This window comes from Hylobates moloch, unplaced genomic scaffold (genome assembly GCF_009828535.3).
Source record: "Hylobates moloch isolate HMO894 unplaced genomic scaffold, HMol_V3 SCAFFOLD_5, whole genome shotgun sequence".
Classification (NCBI taxonomy): domain Eukaryota; kingdom Metazoa; phylum Chordata; class Mammalia; order Primates; family Hylobatidae; genus Hylobates; species Hylobates moloch.
This window is the reverse complement of record NW_026652280.1, coordinates 7,184,838-7,205,501: the sequence shown is the minus strand read 5'-3', so window position 1 is coordinate 7,205,501 and position 20,664 is coordinate 7,184,838. Positions and strand designations below refer to the sequence as shown.

The window sequence follows — 20,664 nt, the reverse complement described above, 5'->3', positions numbered from 1 at the left end:
CCAAGTTTATACTAAGTCATTTGTTTTTTAAATGTTAACAGGACTTAAAAAAAAAGATTATTTTTCAGATGACCTTTATTAGAAAGCTGGAGGTTGCGCCACTGCACTCCAGCCTGGGTGACAGAGCGAGACTCTGTCTCAAAAAAATAAATAAATAAATAAAAATAAAATAAAAAAATAAAAAATAAAAACAGCTGGAGCAAAGAAGAAAAAAAATAATAACTTGCTCCAGGAACATAAGTGAATTAATGTGGAAACCTTAAAAGGGATTAAAATTTCCCACTCTGGATTTAAGGTTCTTTTCAACAGGTCACAACAGTGTTTTCAGTTTGTTTACTTTTGTTTACTTTTTTGACTAAAAGTAAACCAACTGAAAACACTGTAAAAATAAAAGCTAAAATCTAGGTATTATACAAACGTGTTAAGTGGAACAAAAATTCAAATATGTACTGATACTCTAAAAATACTATGCAATAAATTCAACAAGTTTATCAGCTCTCAAAAAAGACGCAATTATAATTGGAAGTAAACATTGTCACAAGCAGGAGAACACAGATTAGGGTAAGTAAAGAGTGTGTTCCACTCCTTTGAAGTGTAGTACAAAATGACGCATCTCTCCCAATAGTCTTACAAAGTTATAAAAACCAAGTACTAAGCCCACGGGAGGAAAAATATTTAAATAATTGTTTGGCTAATACAAAAAAAGCTATTAGACCACCTGATGTTTTCAAGTTGAAATGTTTCAGTGGCTCAAGTTGTTTCAACAATTATTCCAAATTTCTAACATTGCATGTAGAAACACACCTTAAAATACTAATTTATTGTTAGGAAAAGAAAGTTTGCGTGTTATGTTGACGATAGCTTAAGACACTGCTAATGCATTATTTCATATCTATCAACAACAATAGATACTTGTTATAATCATTTAAGATGAAGAGAACTGAAGTTTATAAAAATTAAGTAACTTTCTCAGAGTGACACAGTAATGTCACTGAAGTAACGGACTGGTACCGAAGTCAGATCTGCCTAACACTTGGATACTCATCACACTATGCAGCCTTATGTAATGTTTTTAAATACTCAGACTTATAGCCCAGAAAGAAAGTTATATTCTTAAAGAAAACAATCTAAAACAAAATGAGTAATCAAATAAATAAGAAAGCAAAGCAAAACTATCCACTTTTTCTAATGAGCTAGAAAAGATGTTGACTATCAAGTTATAAATAAAATTTATAGAAAATAAATGTGTCCCTCAAAAATAAATGGCAGTTTTAAATTCTTTAAAAATAGAAATATTTTATATAAGAACATTGCTATAGTTAGAAAGTCAATTTGCATATTGGCCCTATATTTTTTTCATTTGACAGTTCTATATTTTCCGTGTGAGGTGATTGTCTTGCATTTGTACATGAAGTGCAATCACTGCTACCTAAGTATCTTCTATATTTAAAGGACCTTCTTATTAAATAGAACACTAATTAGAGAGTAAGTGAATCATTGCCGTCACCAGATCCCAGGTAATCACGTCTGAAGCATTCAGTAGTGTTTACCTATGATCTAGTGATGGCAATGATTTTTTATCATATAGAAAAAGAGAATATACTTTACTGGGTCCAGAGCTGTCAGTACAAAAGCCAAATTCCATTATCCAGAAAAAGTGATCATGCGTCCCCATACTAACTCTAGTATGTGTCATGTAAAATCTCTCTATATATTATGATTTGAATGACTATCTCATTAGCTTAAATCTTGTACCATAATAATACTAACAGAAATAATTATTTAATGTAGCAAACTACAGAAAGCTCTTTAGTCACTTACTGCAAAAAAAAAAGAGAAAATGATAAACAGAGTAATATATAACACTAGTAAAACAGATTATCAACTCTTCTCAGTGAATCATTTTGATGCATTCTTTTTAATTAATCATAAAGAGTTGGCGCTGACAAGATAATTTATTGACCAGGACATGGAAAACTTCACAACATATAAATAATTTCTAGTAATATCTATTTTTCAAATCACATGGAAAGCAGAACTCCTTTTTATATGCAAAGCAAATAAATCTAGCTAACAATTTACTAAGTAATATATTCACAAACAAAATTTAATACCAACTGCTCAACCAAATCCCTCCCCTCGTATCAAAATGATATACAGAAAATAGACATTATTTGAGGCAATTATTTACGACTTGCCAGAAGAGTTTTCTCCTTAATAAGTAAAAATTAAATCTGTCACAGTCTGAGAAATGCTGTACATGGTTTCAATACTATTAGACACCTTTATAAATAAAATCATATTCTACAAAGTATGTAGCCCAGGATTGCTGCATTTTCTATTTTATTATTGACCAGACATGTCAGGTTTATAAACTTATGTAGAATATTCCATTTGGACGGTATCAATGTTCCCTTTATTTTTGGAGAAGGAACCAGAACATCTTAATGCTTTATAAAATATTAACACACAAGCACACACACACACATGCATGGGCACAGCACAATTCCTGATATAACAATAAAAAAATAATTTTCTGGCATATATAAACAAGTACCAAAATATTTAAAGTCCACCTGAGTAGCTGTCGAATATATGAGAGCATAAAAATGCCATTTTAAAACTTGAACTGTACAATTTTTTTGCTATTTACCGACCTATTTAAAATTTTTACTTTGTTTATCAAATTTTATTATCGCTTTTTGGACATAAAAGCAGGTTCGATCTTCAGAACCCTTGATGCTTATCTTTGTAATCAATTACAGTTACTACACTGGTTTATTGCATTAATATTCTATTGCTCCGTAACAAATCATCACAATTTTAGCAGCTTCAAATAACACCCATGTACTATCTACTATTAATAGTTCCGTAGGTAAGAAGTACTGGGTTCTTTGGTGAGGGCAGATGAGGGTGAAAATCCAGTTTCTCACAGTTCTGGGACCAAGGTCTCTATTTTCTTGAGGACTGCTTACTGGGGTCACCCTCACTCCTAGAACACATTTCTTAGTCCCCTGATTCTCTTACTTCCCCTTTCATTCACATCTCAAGAATCTGCTCCACTTTTAAAGGGCTCCTGTGATTAGATTACGCTCACCTGGATAATCTACCTTTTGATTAACCCAAAGTCACCTGACTGGTAACCTTAATCACATAGGCAAATTTATCATATTCACAATCCCAGCAATTGGGGCAGGAAATTTGTGTTCATTAGATAAGTAACTTTAATACTTTTATCACCACTTTAGTGTAAGAGACTGTATTTGTCGTTTATATTTTTTATTTTAATTTGACTGAAAATATTTTTGAATTAGTTAACAACAAATTGAGTCAACTTTAAATATGAAATGAGTAAACTGTGTAAGCTAGAGTTTTATTATCCAAAAACATTAAACATTAAATTACCTTCATTTATGTATTTTATATATATTTTGACTCTGTCCCTTATCCCGTCCTAGCAAGTGATGAGAATGTGAAGTGACAGATTTGTTAATTAGCTTGATTTAATCATTCCACGATGGAAACATCACACCGTACCCCATAAATATAAACAAGGATTATTTGTCAATTAAAAATAAATTTTAAAAATATTTTAAAATTAATTTTTAAAAACCTTGATCATTTCCTCAAAGAATGTGCTTTTGTGAGAGCAAACGAGGCCAGGAATTGGGAGTCGCTAACTTTGCTCCAGCTCTGTTGCTAACTAGCCAAATATTTGGGCAAGTCACTTATCGTAGATTCACTGAATTTGATTTCAGATGACTTTCATGTTTTCTGTGCCAAAATATTACTTGACTTTTAACTATTATACAAAATCTCTGCCAGACTCTGCTTGGATTCCTCTGGTGAAATCTCATTCAATCTCTGTTATTAAAATAAAAGGCTTCTCTGTGTTACATTAATAGCTATTTCTCTAGTTTCAAACTTTCAAATAAATCACAGTACTTAAAAGTCTTACTCCTGAAGATTAAGTCTTATTCCTGTTTCATGTGACAGTCCTTCAGATGTTTGAAGATTGCTACTATGTCCTTTTTTATTTTGAGAAATAATCAGTTTATTTATTCCATGAGTTTTAATTGAGTCACAGACATTGTGCTTGGCACTGGGTATCTGGAGATAAATATGGTCCAGCCTTCATGAGATTAATAGTTACCATGACGTGGTGTCCCATCATTTCATTCTGGTGCCTGTTTTCCAGACCAGATTCTGAATTAGACCCCAGAGTATTTGCTCAGAGAGGCATATGTCTACACACTCCTTTGTTAACTCCTATTGAAATGCATTATCCTGACTCAGTTTATTCATCTTTTAAATGATCTAGTCAGTAACAAGGTTCTTTCTGCCTCTCGTTTTCCAAATTCTATGAAATCTAGATTAATCACATTCTAATTAAAGGGGTCCATCTAGATTAATATTCTTTAGTAAAGGAAACATCAGATATTATATTTTCTGTTTGTCAAAAGCTGGAAAAGCAGTAAATAATGTGTATACATTTTAATAGAGCCAAATAAGCTATTCAGCACTTTCCTTGTGCAAGATGGTTCAGTCACCAGGTGTCATTCAAATATTCACCACAAGCCATTTCAAGTTTAACCTGCGCTTTGATAGTCTATTCTCATGTGCTGCTAGGAACTCTATAAAAATAGAAAGTCCACACAGGCAGTCATCTCCAGTCCGTGCTTTTCTCCACAGTATTCAAAGCCACTTCTCATCCTCTAACCTTTAATTTAACAGAGAAAGCCTGTTACAATAGAGCCATCTTTGTCCAGCTCTGCACGCAGCTTCCCCTTTGGGTCACAGAACGCCAAATTCTGTAACAGACAGGTACATCGGTTATTGTTGCTCTGGGATTGTACAAAAGACAGTCTATTTACCAGCTGGAAGAAAAGGGTGTGCATTTACACTGTCAGGAAAACCTTCTCTTTAAGATTGTAGTGACAAAGGTACTGGTTATGACAGTAAAGTGGGGCACATATAATCCTGTTTTTTAAAAAGTCTTTAAAAATCTTTCATTCATAGAGCCTAAGAAAAATAAATAGCCCTTGCATATGAATCCACATCTTATGAAAACAGCATAATAAACTGCAACCTAGCTCTCCTGTAATACAGGCAGTGGGTTTTTATGGTTTCATGTGAGCAATAGCTTTTGACTTAAAAAATAGAAGAAAAATAACTGTCTTTCTTCATAATGCGATTAACTTTCTCTAAGATTTGTTCAGAGGCAAAGAGAAATGCAAGCATCAAAGCTGGAAGCTGGAGAATGATCTCTGAATCTCTGTAACTGAAAGTTGGGGGAAAGGTGCCACATTTCCACTTTATATGCAAACCCTAAAGATATATTCAAGAAAAACGTCAAGTGAAGAAGGACCAGTGCCCTCAAAAAAGGTTCTTTGCTGGGCACAGTGATTCATGCCTATAATCCTAGCACTTTGGGAGGCCAAGGTGGGCAGATCACCTGAGATCAAGAGTTCGAGACCAGCCTGGTCAACGTGGCGAAACCCCGTCTCTAATAAAAATACAAAAAAAATTAGTCAGGTATGGTGGCACACGTCTGTAATTCCTGAAGCAAGAGAATGGCTTGAGGTGGGAGGTGGAGGTTGCAGTGAGCCGAGATCGCACCACTGCACTCCAGCCTGGGAGACAGAATGAGACTCCGTCTCAAAAACAAAAAAAATGAAAAACAACATAAAAGGTGGGGGGGGGGGGGGGGGCTCTTCTCTTCCCCTCAGCCTAAATATCCAGGCACCAGATTCTATCTCATCTCTCTCTAATATTTCCCTCATGTTGGACCACCATGGCCTAATTTCCAACACTGGGATTACCGCCACAGCTTCCCACCTGGCCTTCTGCTTGCAGTGTTGACTCCTCTGTCCCTTCTTTGCAGGAAACAAAAATTTTCCGAATATGCAAACCTGGTCATATCACTTTTCTGCTTTGCTTTTCGCTGAAGCACTCCGGATGAAGGCCGAGTTCTTTAGAGAGGCCTGAGGAACACTTTAGCTTAAGGGATCAATACCACCTCTCTACCCACGGTTTCATTTGGTCACGTGCAATTACGTTATTCCTGAAAAAGCATACTCTCTTCTCTCTTATGATTCCACGACCTCATAGATGCTATTCCCTCTGTCTGGAGAGCCTTCTCAACTTGTCTACTTGACACAATACTTCTCATTAAGATTCACCAAGACCCGGACAGCTGAACGATTCTACCATTGACTTACGCTACCTGGTGTAAGGGGTCTTTTCTCTCTCTCTGTTATACCTTACAAATACCCCAATGATCTAACCTTACTGCTTAGATTATTCTGTTACATATTGGTCTAAGAACTAAATGGAAGCACCCGAGAACAGGGCCTGGCCTGCTTTTTCGTGTCTCTGGCAGAGTGCTTGCAACTTTATAGAGTCACAAAATCAATTAATTAAATAACATACAGTTTCAGCCTCAATAAATAAATGACTACAAATCTAGTAAGTCAATATTTTTTTCTTGTAACTTTGTAACTGAGGAATAAAAACAAAAACAGGAGAATGAACAAATAACGCCTTAGCCCTATAACACCTGCTGGCACAAAATGACTCATCCTCTGTATTTTGGAAAATATTTCCATAAACAGAATCAACGTAGTTGTTCTATGGAAGTGTTTCCAAAACGGGGGCCTGAGTCAAAATCTAGCCCACAATAAATTTAGTTTAATACATGTAATATTTTTATAATGTATTGCCAACCCTCAAGAATCAGGGTGATCAACATAAAATCTAGATTTTTGGCAAGTTATGAGAAATAGTGGAGGGTTTGATAATGCTGGACCCACATTTTCTCACAACAGCATCACAAAGAGCTTCATGAGCAGCTAAGTCATGCCTGTCTCCTTCAAATGGGCACAGATCTCCCAGGCCCTGGTACCATTGCTGCCAGCCCTTACCACACTTGCATTTTACATGCCAGATATTCATGATTTTGTAGGCCCCAGAAAAACCTCTACAGATATAATTTTAGTTTACAAAATAAACCAACTGCAGACATTTATAATAAGAGCGTAAGTGTAATCAGACTAAGAGCCATGGCTCTTGCACACCATTTCAATCCATGTTTCAGAGAGGTCGACTTACCTTAAAGTCTCTTGTCTAGGTTATCAGATGATTTCTTCAACTCACTCTCTAGATTGCTATTTACGACATCAAATTTAGATTGGACAAGAGAAGACAAGTTACATCTCAAAAGCCAAAATGAAATCATAACCTATGATGACTGCACTCTGAAATGTATTAGACACGTCCAGTTGCTTCAAAGCAATGCTTGTTATAGACACTTCTCACGTCAGCTGTCAAGTGTGGGTTTCATCTTAAGACTGACCTTGGACCGTGGAGGTGCTCGGATGTACCACTTGCAATCAACAGCCTCGCTAGCAGTAGCTTTGCCTTCCTTCATAATTTGTATAGATTCCACAATTCCTTCGGAACCGCCCATCTCAAACTCACACACTAAATAACAAAATGCCAAACAAACACAAAAACGGAGCTTGAATAATAAACCAAAAGTGTATTTCATAGCAGAAAACAAAGTCTTCTGAACAGTATTAAATATCTATTTTACCAACCTGGTAATGGTTTCAAAGCTCCAAGGTCCTTAAAGTCAGGATCTTAAAAATTGAGAAAAAGACAATTAGTCCCATTCTACATGTATTACTTACAGTGAGTTTAAGTTATATATCATTAAATTCTCCAGAAATCTGCCTTAAAAAACACATTAGGGGAAAGTAAATGATTGAATAAAAAGTGCATAGTGATGCTGGGACTGAAATGTTAATTCAGTATTACTACAAGGTTTTTCTCAATACGAAAGACACGATTTAAATTTTTTTTCTAATGCCATTCCTGCCTCTAATTTTCAAATAAAAATCTTACTCATTACCTATAACTCCATAGGTAAAATAATTAAATTAGTCATATTATCTATCCTCTATAACAGGAGAATAGAAGTTTTTGTAAAAGGTATCCATAAGTAATTCAAGGTTTGAGGCAATTTCCCTTTGTTCTAGATACTATCCTCTTTTCTGATTCAAAATATTCTGTAAAGTGTAGTAACACAGTTTTTAACTAGAATATTTGAAGCACAAATTAAGATGTAAAATCTAGAACTCCTCTCCTTTGGCTGACTGAACAATCCTGTTTTCATCAAATCTTTCTCTGCAACATTTCATACTATGCTAACTTTCAAAGCATTCCTCAGTATTCTAGTTTGTCAACTCAACACCCACTCTCCCCGTCTTCCTCGCAGTCAAGCCCAGGCCCAGCCACCTGTCCTCTGCTAATTTATGTATTTCAGGGGAAGCCTGCTGTGTCACGAGTCTAAGATGTTTTCTAACGGTGAAAAGGCAAATTGGGGGTCTCTTTCTTGCTCCTGGAATTGATTTTGAGGTAGGTATGCAGCCAGTGAAATATAAAGATGAGCCTTTTAGAGAGCTTCTGAGAAAGTTTTCCTCATAATAGAGACAAGGTGTATACCATTTTTCTGGCTCTCTTGCAGTCATGCTTGTATCGGAAGTCGTGGAATCATGCATTAGCCAACTTTCAATGTTGAAGGTGTTAATATAATAAAAGGCTAACTGTGATGAAGAGCATACTGACTATGAGTCATTAATGATGTCACTGAGACACTGTATTATCTTATTTGATGCACATATGTTCCTATTTTTAAATAATTTTTAATTTTTAATTATTACAAGTACATAGTCATTGTATATATTTATGGAGTAACTTATTCTGGAGTTACATTTCTCCAAGATTTATACTGTTTTTTTCCATTTGACAAGTAAAAATCGTTGCGTTTATGGTGTATAATGTGATGTTTTGATACGTGATGGTTTGATATATGTGTACATTGTCGAATGGCTAAATTCGACAGATATGTAAGATACACATCTTACATAATGTACATATTTATATATTTATGTAAGATATGTAAGATAATTCACATGTCTTACCTCATGTATCTATCATTTTCTTGCATAGTGAGAACACTTAAAATCTACATTCTGGCAATTTTCAAGTATATTATAGGATATATTGTTATTAACTACAGCTACCATGGTGATCTCTTGAACTTATTATTCTTCCTGCCTACCTGAAATTGGGCTTTTTGCTTTTTGAATAATACACGTCCTTGTAGCCCTTGCCACTTTGAGTTGAGGTTTCTTTGACTTAGGAGTGGGTGAAGGCATCAAAGACTATATGTTAAAGGAACTTGGCATACAATTTAAAAGATGACTGGGAAATGCATTTGTTCTTACTACCATGGCATCAGCTGTAAGTAACAATCTTTTAGAGTTAGAAATATTTTATGAGACACTGCTCAACAACAATTCAGGACTGCAATATAAAAAGTAACATTCTTTCTGGAAGAGATTAGTTCTGGATATTACGACTACGTGTGCTAATATGTACGTGGGTATCTAAGTGCATTTCTTTGTATGTCTGTGTGCCCTGGATATGCAAAACCTGTAACTACAGGCTGACTGTTAGTTTAGTTATCTTCATTAAAGGTTTTGTTGTGGTTGTTGTTTGTTTCCTGCTTTGTCAAACAGTTACATGAACTCATCTGTTGAAACTGAGAGGCTTGGATTGGCCATGCTACAATCTGATCATATGAACTATTTAGACTTATTTTACTACAGACCCTATTAGAAAGTGTTAATAAGTTTTGAAACGAGTTACAGATTCCTTTGCAAAGCTGTTTTGAAAATAGATTTTTTTTTTTTTTGAGATGGAGTCTGGCTCTGTCACCCAGGCTGGAGTGCAGTGGCGCAATCTCGGCTCACTGCAAGCTCCGCCTCCCGGGTTCACACCATTCTCCTGCCTCGGCTTCCCAAGCAGCTGGGACTACAGGCGCCCACCACCACGCCTGGCTAATTTTTTGTATTTTTAGTAGAGACGCGGTTTCACCGTGGTCTCCATCTCCTGACCTCGTGATCCGCCCACCTTGGCCCCCCGAAGTGCTGGGATTACAGGCGTGAGCCACCGTGCCCGGCCGAAAATATACTTTAAAAATTCTTTTTATAGAAAAAGGAAAAAAAACTGTAAGCAATTTCCATTTAAAGAATAGGGACATCATAGATCATTTGGAACAACACACTTCCTAGTAGAAATTTGTTTCTTCATCAATAGATATATAGTTATTATTTCAATAAATATGTATTTAACACCTACTGTGTAATAAAAGCTATGTTTTGCATAGCACTGCTAAAATTGGTTGTTTTCATCAAGCAGTTTCATTGGTATTGACAAGATCCCCCATATCTTCCTTATTTTTCCATCAACCTTGATGACCTGTTATCTAGACTTTTTGTTATTCATTGTATCCTTCTATTAAGAATAATGCTTAATTATATTCATAATTAATACTCATTATCTCCTTCTTGATTAGAACGTTTCAGCCTTACCTGCCTGTTTCTACAATTTTTGTGGAATGTAGTTGATACTCTATTTTCTAGTTTGAGGGCTAACATTTGTCATTTTTATAACTCATGCCAGGCAATGTAGAGAGAAACGCCAGTTCTGAGAACTGAAAATTTATTTTTGTCTTTGTATTAATAGTGATAGCACTGATAGTTTAAAAAACAAAACTTTAGGAAAAAATGTTTTTGCAATTCCACTTGTATTAATATCACAATAATAGATGGGCCATATGACCTGTGAAAACAAACCAATAAACAATATTCTTTTTTAAAAACAGCCTAAATTGAATTTAAGATTATAAAGATTGATTGGCCAAGGTTGTTTGTGGACGAGGACATGAATTATTAGGCAGATGCACGATAAAGCTGGACTTAGTAACTAGTCGTTTACTCTGGATCTATCCCTCAGTCTGTTCTCTACTTAGCAACCTAAATAAACTATTACACATGTAAATCAAATCGTGGAACTCTCCTGGTTTTCCACTGCCCTTAGAGTAAGACCACCAATCTTTATAATGCATCTTAACACCCTGTGAGTTCTTGACCTTGGTCTCTGGCTCCATGCTGCTGGTTCCACTCTCTTCTCTCTGATCACATTCACCTATTTCTCATACACCCCAGGTTGTTCCTCTCCTCTGTATCAGGAACTTGTTGTTTTGTCTCTCTGCAATACCTTTCTCCTGGCTTTGGAGAGCTGGGTCTTTCTCATTCTTTGGTTTTTGGCTCTAATATTATATTCTCAGAAATGCCTTCCTTGACAATCCTCTCTAAAATAGCAATGTCCCTAATTTTACTTCCCTCATGTTATTACAATTTACAATTATTTAACTATTTGTCTGTTTATTTTTTTACTAACCGTCTACTTCCACTGCTCCACAATCAAGAACTTCTGTAAGGATGGGTTCACCAACCAGCTGTGGGCCACACAGCAGGAAATGAGCAGAGGCAGGATAGCAAAGGAAGCATCAACTGTATTTACAGCAGCTTCCCATGGCTCATATCACCACCTGAGCTCCTCCTCCTGTAAGGTCAGCAGTGGCATTAAATTCTCATAGGAGCTTCAATCCTACCGTGAAATGTGCATGCAAGGGATCTAGGGTGCATGCTCCTTATGAGAGTCTAATGCCTGATGATCTGGGGTAGTGATGCCAGCACTGGGGAGCAGCTGGAAATACAGATTAACATTAGCAAAGAAGTTTGACTCCACAGAGACCATAATAAATCAATCACTTCCAGATGCATATTAAAACCCTATCAGTGAGTGGCAAGCGACAAGTGGCATCTGGTGGCAGGCTTTGTAGTGGCAAGTGAGTTGATGCACTTCAGTTGTACAGCTGCATCTGGTGGCAGGCTTTAAGTCAAAATCTGCCACTTATTTTAGTCCACATGTGGCACACCCATTATTTTAATACTTCCATCCATGCCTCTTTCCCACACTGCACACTTGTCTCAGTCACAGTTTTGGTAAGCCCACAAGCTAAGCCCAGCCAAAATGAGTAAAAAACAAATGTCATCGGAGAGCTTCTTTGAAAAGGGTTAAAGACCCAATGATGAGACAGCACAATACACTAAGATTGCCAACAAAAAGAAAGCTGCACTTAAAGAGAATACCAAGAGTCCTACTTAAATTACAGGTTCATTGCAACAGATGGTTCACATTCTCCAAGACCACTCTGTACAATGTGTGGTGACCAGTTATCCAAGGAAGCCATGAAATCTTCAAAACTGCTTTGCCACATAGTGACCAAGCACCTTTCATTAAAAGACACAACTTCAGAGTTTTTTTAAAGAAAACAAAAACATAAAGAACAGAAGCAATTGTTGAAAACCATCACTTCATCAAACGTGTCTGCACTGAGAGCATCATTCCTAGTGGCTAACTTCATTGCTAAAGCTAAGAAGCCCTTTATTATTATTGGTGAAGAGTTGATCCTGCCTGCTGCTAAGGACATCTGTCATGAACTTTTAGGAGAGGCTGCAGTTCAAAAGACAGCTACTTTCAGCTAGCACCATAACTAGATGAACTGATGAAATGGCAGAAGTTACTGATGCATCATTGTCAGGACTAATGAGTCACCATGGTATGCAATCTGGGATGACAAGTCTACCAGTACTGACAACGAGGCAACAATATCTGTTTCTGTGTGGTGTATTTTTCAAGAGGATGTGCATGAGGATATGTTATGTGCACTTTTATTGCCAACCAACATCACAGCTAGAGAACCGTTCAAGTCTTTGAACGATTACATATCAGGAAAACTGCATTAGTCATTTTGTGTCCGTAGACTCATGAATGGAGTGGCTGCCATGACTGGACAGCTTTTTGGTTTCCCTACCTCGGTCAAAGGTAGGGAATGTGAGTCTATGCACTGTGTCAGCCATACAGAAATGCTGTGCTGGCTAGCCAAAAAATGTCATGTGTCCTTAACATTTTTCAGGATGTGATTAAAACTATCAACCACATTAAAGTACGTGCCCTTAACTCACACCTGCTTGCGCAGCTCTGAGGAGTTGGACGCTGAACACACATGTCTTCTCTTATACACAGAAGTGAGATGGTTTTCCCAATGTAGATCACTGGCCAGAGTTTTTTAGTTAAGAGGGCAACTCCAGAGATTTCTTGGAGACAAATAGTCTCCCTGGCAACACATTTCAGTTAACACAGATTCAGTTGCAAAACTTGCTTACTTGTGTGACATATTCAACCTGCTCAACAAACTCAATCTGTCACTTCAAGGGAGAATAACAACTGTGTTCAAGTCAGCAAATAAAGTGACTGCATTCAAAGCCAAACTGGAATTATGGGGGTGATGAGTACAATGGAATTTCTGACATCTTTCAAACATTAGCAAAGATTTTGAAAGAGATGGAGCCAGGGCCTTCTTTCCCACATCTGGAAAGCACCCACCTCAGCTTTCAGAAGAACTTGAGCGTTACTTCCCAACCAAAAAAGACCCCGGAACTGGGAAGGAATGGATCCGTGACCCATTTGCGAATAAGCCAGGCAAATCGACTTTAGCCATGCTAGAAGAGGATCAAGTGCCCGATATTGCAAATGATGGTGACTTTAAAAGTGTGTTTGAGACTTCAAATCTCCATACATGCTGGATTAAAGTCAAGGCAGAATATCCTGAGATTGCCACAGAATGCACTGAAAAGCCTGCGTCCATTTTCTACGTCCTATCTTTGTGAAACAGGGTTTTCTGCAGCGACAGTAACCGAAACGAGATCACGGAGTAGACTGGACATAAGCAACGCACTTCTGATGCCACTATCTCCCATAACCCCCAGATGAGACCGTCTAGTTGCAGAAAACAGGCTCAGGGCTCCCAATGATTCTACATTATGGTGAGTTGTATAATTATTTCATTATATATTACTATGTAATAACAATAGAAATAAAGTGCACAATAAATGTAACGCACTTGAATCATCTGGCAACCATCCCCCACCCCAGCACATGGAAAAACTGTCTTCCACAAAACTGGTCCCTGCTGCTAAAAATGTGCTATAAGGGACTTTGTGTCTCTTGAGCCTCTCTATCCAGGACCTAGAACAGTGCTTGGGCATAATAGGTGATCATACTCAGGACTGCATTTAACACGTCTCTTCCTGTAAATAATACAATTACTTTACCCCAACTTGATTTTATTATATGTTGATATAATTGCAAGGCTTATACTTAACACTTTTCCAATCCGCAGGTTCTCACAGTAAATGTATCACATTAGACACTCTATTAGAGAGTGGCCTCATGTTTAACTAGCCTCTCCCCTTTTCTTTCTAGGCTCACATCTAGACTATGTTTCCCAGCCTCCCTTGCAATTGTATGTGGCCATGGAAGTGAACTCTGGCAAATAAATGCAGACAAAGTTAATTTTACTCACAGGCTGGGTGCCTACAATCTTCTTTAAAAAATTCCTACAGACTCTCTCTTTCTTCCAAGGCCTACCTCAAAAGTCATGCATTGGAAATGCGAAACTCCATCAGCCTCATTTTATAAATGAGTATGTGGAGCACAGATGCATTTTCCTTCACTCTGATTAGACTTTTCCTCAGTAAATAATATACTCCAATTATCTGAAATTACTAAAGTTTTCTAAAATGTTGTTGCAACTATTATTCTATGAGCTCAGGAGCATTCCTTTATCCAAAGGTCACTATTTTCATAATAATACTAAAAATCTATTTGTCTTTTTGCGCTCTCATTTTCTCAAAAATATATGGAAGAGTTTTCCAGATACTACATGACATGGCGTTAACACTACTATGACTAATAAAGTTGTGAATGTATTTTCAAATATTCTAAGTTTAGGGTGTAAATAACATACATTTTCAGAGATTAGCTTAGTTTGTTTTCAGTGATTTTACCGGATACTTACTGGCTATTTTCAGTTCTTAATACAATCCCAGTAACCCGATTTTCGTCCAATACAATGTTATTTTTAAATTTCAAAATGTTTACTGAGGTTACATGGAAGCACAGCAAGAATTAAGTAAGTTTGCTGCTTTATTTTGTAAATCTATTTACTTATCTAATTTGAAACCTTTTATAAATATTTAAATTTTATCTAGATATATAACAATTCTACGGCTTAGTGATATTTCCTCTTAAATAAAAGAAAATATAGTTATACCATATTTTTCTTATGGTGAAGGATGGACATCTGTCTTAGAAAGCGGAGATTAAAAGACTCACTGTCTCCACCACAGTCACACCATCTATTTCTAAATTATGAAAAAAGAAGAAACTGACATTTCAAACAGGTTTCTTATGGAAGGGAAGAATCTATTCCAAATAAAATCAAACAAACCTGTAAATAAAAATGAAAATATGAGAAAATGTATCTTTTCCTCCACTTTATAGATGCTAATAATTTAATAGGACTTAGAAAAACAGGCATTTTTGAATGATTTTATTCTGAAAGTGTGATGGAAGCGTTGAGAAAATAAGAATTCTAAAAAGAAAACAAAAACAGTGTATTTTAAACATAGACATCATTAGCTCTTTAAAAGCCAAATGTCACTTTTCAAACTCAAAATAGTGAACTCACTGAAATGTCTCACAAGATCTCAACCTTGGTGGAGAAGCTCACAGGAGGCTAATAAAACTATTTACACCTGCCATTGCTGAATGCTTACTGGATGAAAAGTCGGTAAAGAAACCAGGACACTGCCACTTTCCCATCACACAGTAACTTGCTGATTAAAGTTTCAGCTTAGACAAGAAGACAGAGTTAATGCCTTGTCTGGAGAATTTTACTTTTGTCTAAAAAATAAACAGATGTACAAACTTGGCTGGGCTTAGTTTGCTTGAATTCGATGAATGTCAGCATGGGCCAATGATTAAGGATCATCTTTTATGTGAATGCTTGACAACAAATGGAAGTGGTGTTGAAATATTCAAATTTTTGGTTAACTTTCAAATCCTGTGGTTTATACTGGGACATCCGGGTTGACATTTGCACTGATGGTGCAAAAACAATGGTGGATAGAACTGCTGGTGTCTTAGCAATGAATCAGGACTGTGGCACCAAATCTTAGCAGCTAGTATACACTGCATAATTCACTGCCATGCAATTGCACAGCAGGAAAACAAAAAAGAATTTTACTCAAAATCATCATGATGAAGTATTAAAAACAATTATTTAGATTCTGAAGTCTAGAGTAACTGTTTTAATATTCTGTAAGAGGAAATGTTAAGTACAGATAAGGCACTTTTGCTGCAGACGGAATTGTTTCCTGTTTTTCTTAAGAACAAGCACCTTGTAGTTGTTCCAATTGTGTGAGTTACTCATTTTTTTTTCATGGAGCATCATTTCTGCTTGAAAAGCATATTACAGTTGTTTAGATTTGGATATTTGGCAGACATTTTCTTGAAAATGAACAAAATGAATCTGTTGATTTTTAAGAAAAACAACTGACAATATTTGTTGCCAATGATAAAATTCAAGTTTCAAGGGAAGGAGATGCATTTGCTAGAGTGCACTTGACAGCTTCCCAACACTGAGAGAATTTTTAAATGAGATTGTTGTTGATGTGAACAAATGTGACTTTTGATTTGTGTCAACATTTAGCAGTCCTGCATAACAGTAATCCAATAACTGCCAAATAAACAATGCATGAAGTTAAACAAGCATGCATGTGGAACAGAGCCCTTTGAAGAGGAAAATACACTAATGGATGTTAATGTAACAGAATACAAAGAAATTCATCAATACAGTTTGATATTCCCTGTTGCAACTAACCTTTAAGAAGCTATCACTTGTTGAGCTATGGTGTAGTATAAAAGAATAATCACCACTCCCTGAAGAGGCTCTTAAAATACTCTCCTGGCCAGGAGCTGTGGCTCATGCCTTTAATCCCAGCACTCTGGGAGGCTGAGGCAGGCAGATCACCTGAGGTGGGAGTTCAAGACCAGCCTGACGAACATGGAGAAACCTCATCTTTACTAAAAATACAGAATTAGTCACGTGTGGTGGCACATGCCCATAATCCCAGCTACTCGGGAGGCTGCGGCAGGATAATTGCTTGAACCCAGGAGGCTGAGGTTGCAGTCAGCCGAGATCACACCATTGCACTCCAGCCTGGGCAACAAGAGGGGAACTCCGCACCAAAAAAAAAAAAAAAAAAGATACTCTTTCCTGCTGTTCCAACTACATATATATCTCTGTTAGACTGGGTTCTCTTCATCTACTTCCACCATAATAAGACATCATAACAGATTTAATGAATAAGCAGGGGTGATAATCCAGCATAATAAACCTGACACTAGATTTGCAAAAATGTAAACAATGCCATTCTTCTAATTAATATTTTAATATTCATTAATACCTTCATACTAATTTATATTTTAATATAGTATGCTATTTATCTTAACACATTATTGGTTTATTGGTATAATTTGAATATTACTTAATAAATAGCTATTTAAAATATACTCGGCTTAAATGGTTAATATAATAAATATTGAATGATACAGCCAATAAGCCAAGCATTTTGAGTTCTTCAATAATTCTTAGGAGAGGAAAGGAGTCTTGAGACTAAAAAGCTGCAGAACGTCTGCCCCGACCAACCTTATCTTTGTATCATGGGTACCTTCTTCTAACAGAACGCTAAATTACAATTTAATAGCCAGGCTTGCACGATGTATTTATTTCATAATCCAATGAAATTTCACACTGCTAGTCACATTGCATATGAACTTTCTGGAAACTACTGTTAACTGATTAGATTATAACTGAATCATATCAGAGGCCTCCTCATTTTATAAATGAAAGAAATAGGGAATTGACAACTTTAGAAAAATGCGACTTGTTTTGATCTAAGACCTAAATACCTTCAGTGCTGTCTCTAGAACTTTGAGCCAATCATTTCGTATTTCTGAGTCTTATTTTCCTTAACTGAAATAAGAATGTTGTTGGTTTAGGTTTTTACAACTCATGTATGCCATTATATCACAGAATACAGTGGTATTCCCAGAACAGGTCATGAGCACACATCATTTCCTGACCAGGTGAAACGACTATGTTTACAAACCTTCTGATTATAAAAATCAGCTTTGATACTGTGATACTTTCAACGCACAGCTCGACTACCTAACAGGATAGTCTTAGAAAACAATAGTTTTCCCCAAATTTCCACAATCTCAGACATCCTGAATTATGTCATTCATCCTTATTATTCTCTTCTTACTGACAAGCAGACACTGAAAGTAGTATCAAATAAAATCTTTACGAATTTCCTAAGTTACCTAACAATCTCTATTATTTGCATTGGCTTTGAATAACTGGCCAGAATTTTTAAATTGTCTCGACTGTTGCATTTTTATCAAATAAATGATAAGTAAAATGTGGAAAAACTAAAGCCATGTTACAGTGTTGTTCATAAACCTCAAAAATCTAATGAACTAACGTGCAGCACCAATATTTAACTGCAAACCATTTATTAATTGGCCATAGAAAAATGAATCCAGTATTTTGATAGAAATTAGTATTTATGCTACAAAAGAGAACGCACTTTAGAATCGATTTATATTTTTAAGCACTCCACTATAATCTTCAAGAATTTTCCTATAATACAAACTAAAATACAAATCAATCAAATTTTTATGAGACAGAGTTCTCAAATATTCTACACAAATGAAAAGAATACAAGTTTGAAATGTATCTACATGACTAAAAGGTTTTTTTTGTTTTCTCATTTTAATTTCTTATTTTCATTTAGTTAGATACATGAAAATAGCTAATACCATTGCAATAATTAATATGTACAAGATATTATTTTAATTACTTTAAATATGGTAAATCCTTTATTCCTTAACATTGTATGAGGTAGATAACAGTGCTATGCTTGTTTTATAGCTGAGGAAAACAGGCAGCACAGAGAGATTAAGTAACTAGCCTAAGAATACAGCTGTAAATGGTAGGGCTTGAAATCAGAATTAGGCAGTCGACCTCCAGATTTCCATATTGTCACATTCTATTTGAATTCATTACAGACTAGTAAATGCTAAGAATGTCATCTGGTCTACTGGGCCTATCTGGACTCTCCATGTGGCTGTTCTTCCTTCTCTCTTGAATTGGGAGTGACGTAACCTAAACCAATTTTATATATAAAACAGATAAAATACAATTTTTTTGGCATGGGAAAAACATGTTTGAGTACGATGTTGGAGCTATGGTTAAAAACACAAATATGTTCAAAATGTTTCAAAAATAAAGTTCAAAGATCCAGATCCATGTAAGTAAATCTTTTTCATTTGTCCTACAGAGGAATAAACTAGAGCTGGGCGTTGAAAGCTAATGATGAGATGTGCTAAACGCTGCCATAGGAAACAAGTATTTGTCTATGTTTTGTGGGGGGTGGTGTGGTAGACCACATTACTTACGATGTCCTTTTCACCCTGAAGCCCAGTAACTCTGTGATTAGTTCTTCTAAGCATATGATTATATTTGGGTTCAAGCAAGTTGGTCCAATTTACAAACCCTACAGTTAATGTTCAATGACCAATCACTTTATTTTAGGTTTACTGATGGATTGGGTGTGGGAAGTGAAGGAGAAAACAATCAGGGACAATGTTTAGTTTTCTCATTTCCATCAACAAAGACTCCATGAGCTAGGAAGTTATTCAACTTCCCACTCTCAACCTATAAACTCATCTAGATCCACTGTCATTACTACCTACCTACCAACAATTTCTCTCTCTAAATCTAATTCTCCACCTACCGTATGGATTTTCTAATCACTCCTATGCATAGTAGTTGGCACATCAATCATCTTCCTCCAATTCTGAAAAATTTATCTAAATCTAATTTTCCACCTATCCTCTGGATTTTCTAATCACTCCTACTCATAGTAGTTAGAACATCAATTATCTTCCTAAAATTTTTAACCTACCTTCTATTAGCTACATCCTTTCAGACAATAAATCTGCTCAAGTCCCTTCTTAGCTAATAACACAACGCAAACTCCTCCTTCACCTTGCTTTCCACTGTCCACTCACTCTTCCTTATTCTCATTCAATTCCCAGATGACTGACTTCCATTTCTTACACCTGAGATCCATAATCAATCTTCACATCCACATCTCCTACTCATTTTTGAAAGTCCCATCATGTTTGTGTACACATCTTTATTGAAACAATGTTTAACTTGAAACTAACCACACCCTTCAATGGTGACATTCTTATTTCCATCCTTCCATACTTGTCTGCAACAGGTGTTGGACCCCTTGCTTTTTACTCAAGGTTGAAAACCAGAGTGTTTGTAGTTTTTGAAATCATTTGAACAAACTTTAAGTGCCATTTTAAATATCAATGGCAAAAAAAATCTAACAGCAGAGTATAAAATAGCTTGCATAATCATATTGTTTTAATACTCTGATTTAATTCACTCTTGTCTAGAAGCAGCATTGCTCTAGTATAAAATTCATATCACCATGTTTTAAACTTCTTTTAAAGGTATACTCTTTTCTCTAAGTATAGGGTTGGCAATTATAGCTTCTCTTTTTGAGTCTGTCTACCTAATGGTTTTCATGTGGGCACAGTGTATATATAAACCGACTTTCTTTTCTAGTTTAACATAAATTTTATTCATATATAAATTTAAGAAACCAAAACTTACAAGATTTACAGGAAGAAAATTTTCAAGCCCTTTAAAATATTATTGATATGTGCTGGGCTTGTAAAGTTTTTTGTTCCCTTATTTTA

General features: G+C 35.9%; 1 protein-coding gene across 5 annotated transcripts in view; it reads right to left on the bottom strand.

The window, feature by feature from the left end:
* NETO1 (neuropilin and tolloid like 1) overlaps nucleotides 1-20,664 on the bottom strand; it is a 127,706-nt gene that overhangs the window by 45,994 nt on the left and 61,048 nt on the right. For all 5 annotated transcript variants that reach the window (XR_004248064.2, XR_004248065.2, XM_032152064.2 and 2 more), the window contains exons 5-6: nucleotides 7,599-7,640; nucleotides 7,355-7,482 (exon numbers count right to left, since the gene is read on the bottom strand). Coding sequence is in view for 3 of the 5 variants with exons in the window: in XM_032152064.2 (XP_032007955.1) it covers nucleotides 7,355-7,482; nucleotides 7,599-7,640 (170 nt within the window). In the remaining 2 variants the exon portion in view is untranslated. The remainder of the gene's footprint in view (nucleotides 1-7,354; nucleotides 7,483-7,598; nucleotides 7,641-20,664) is intronic.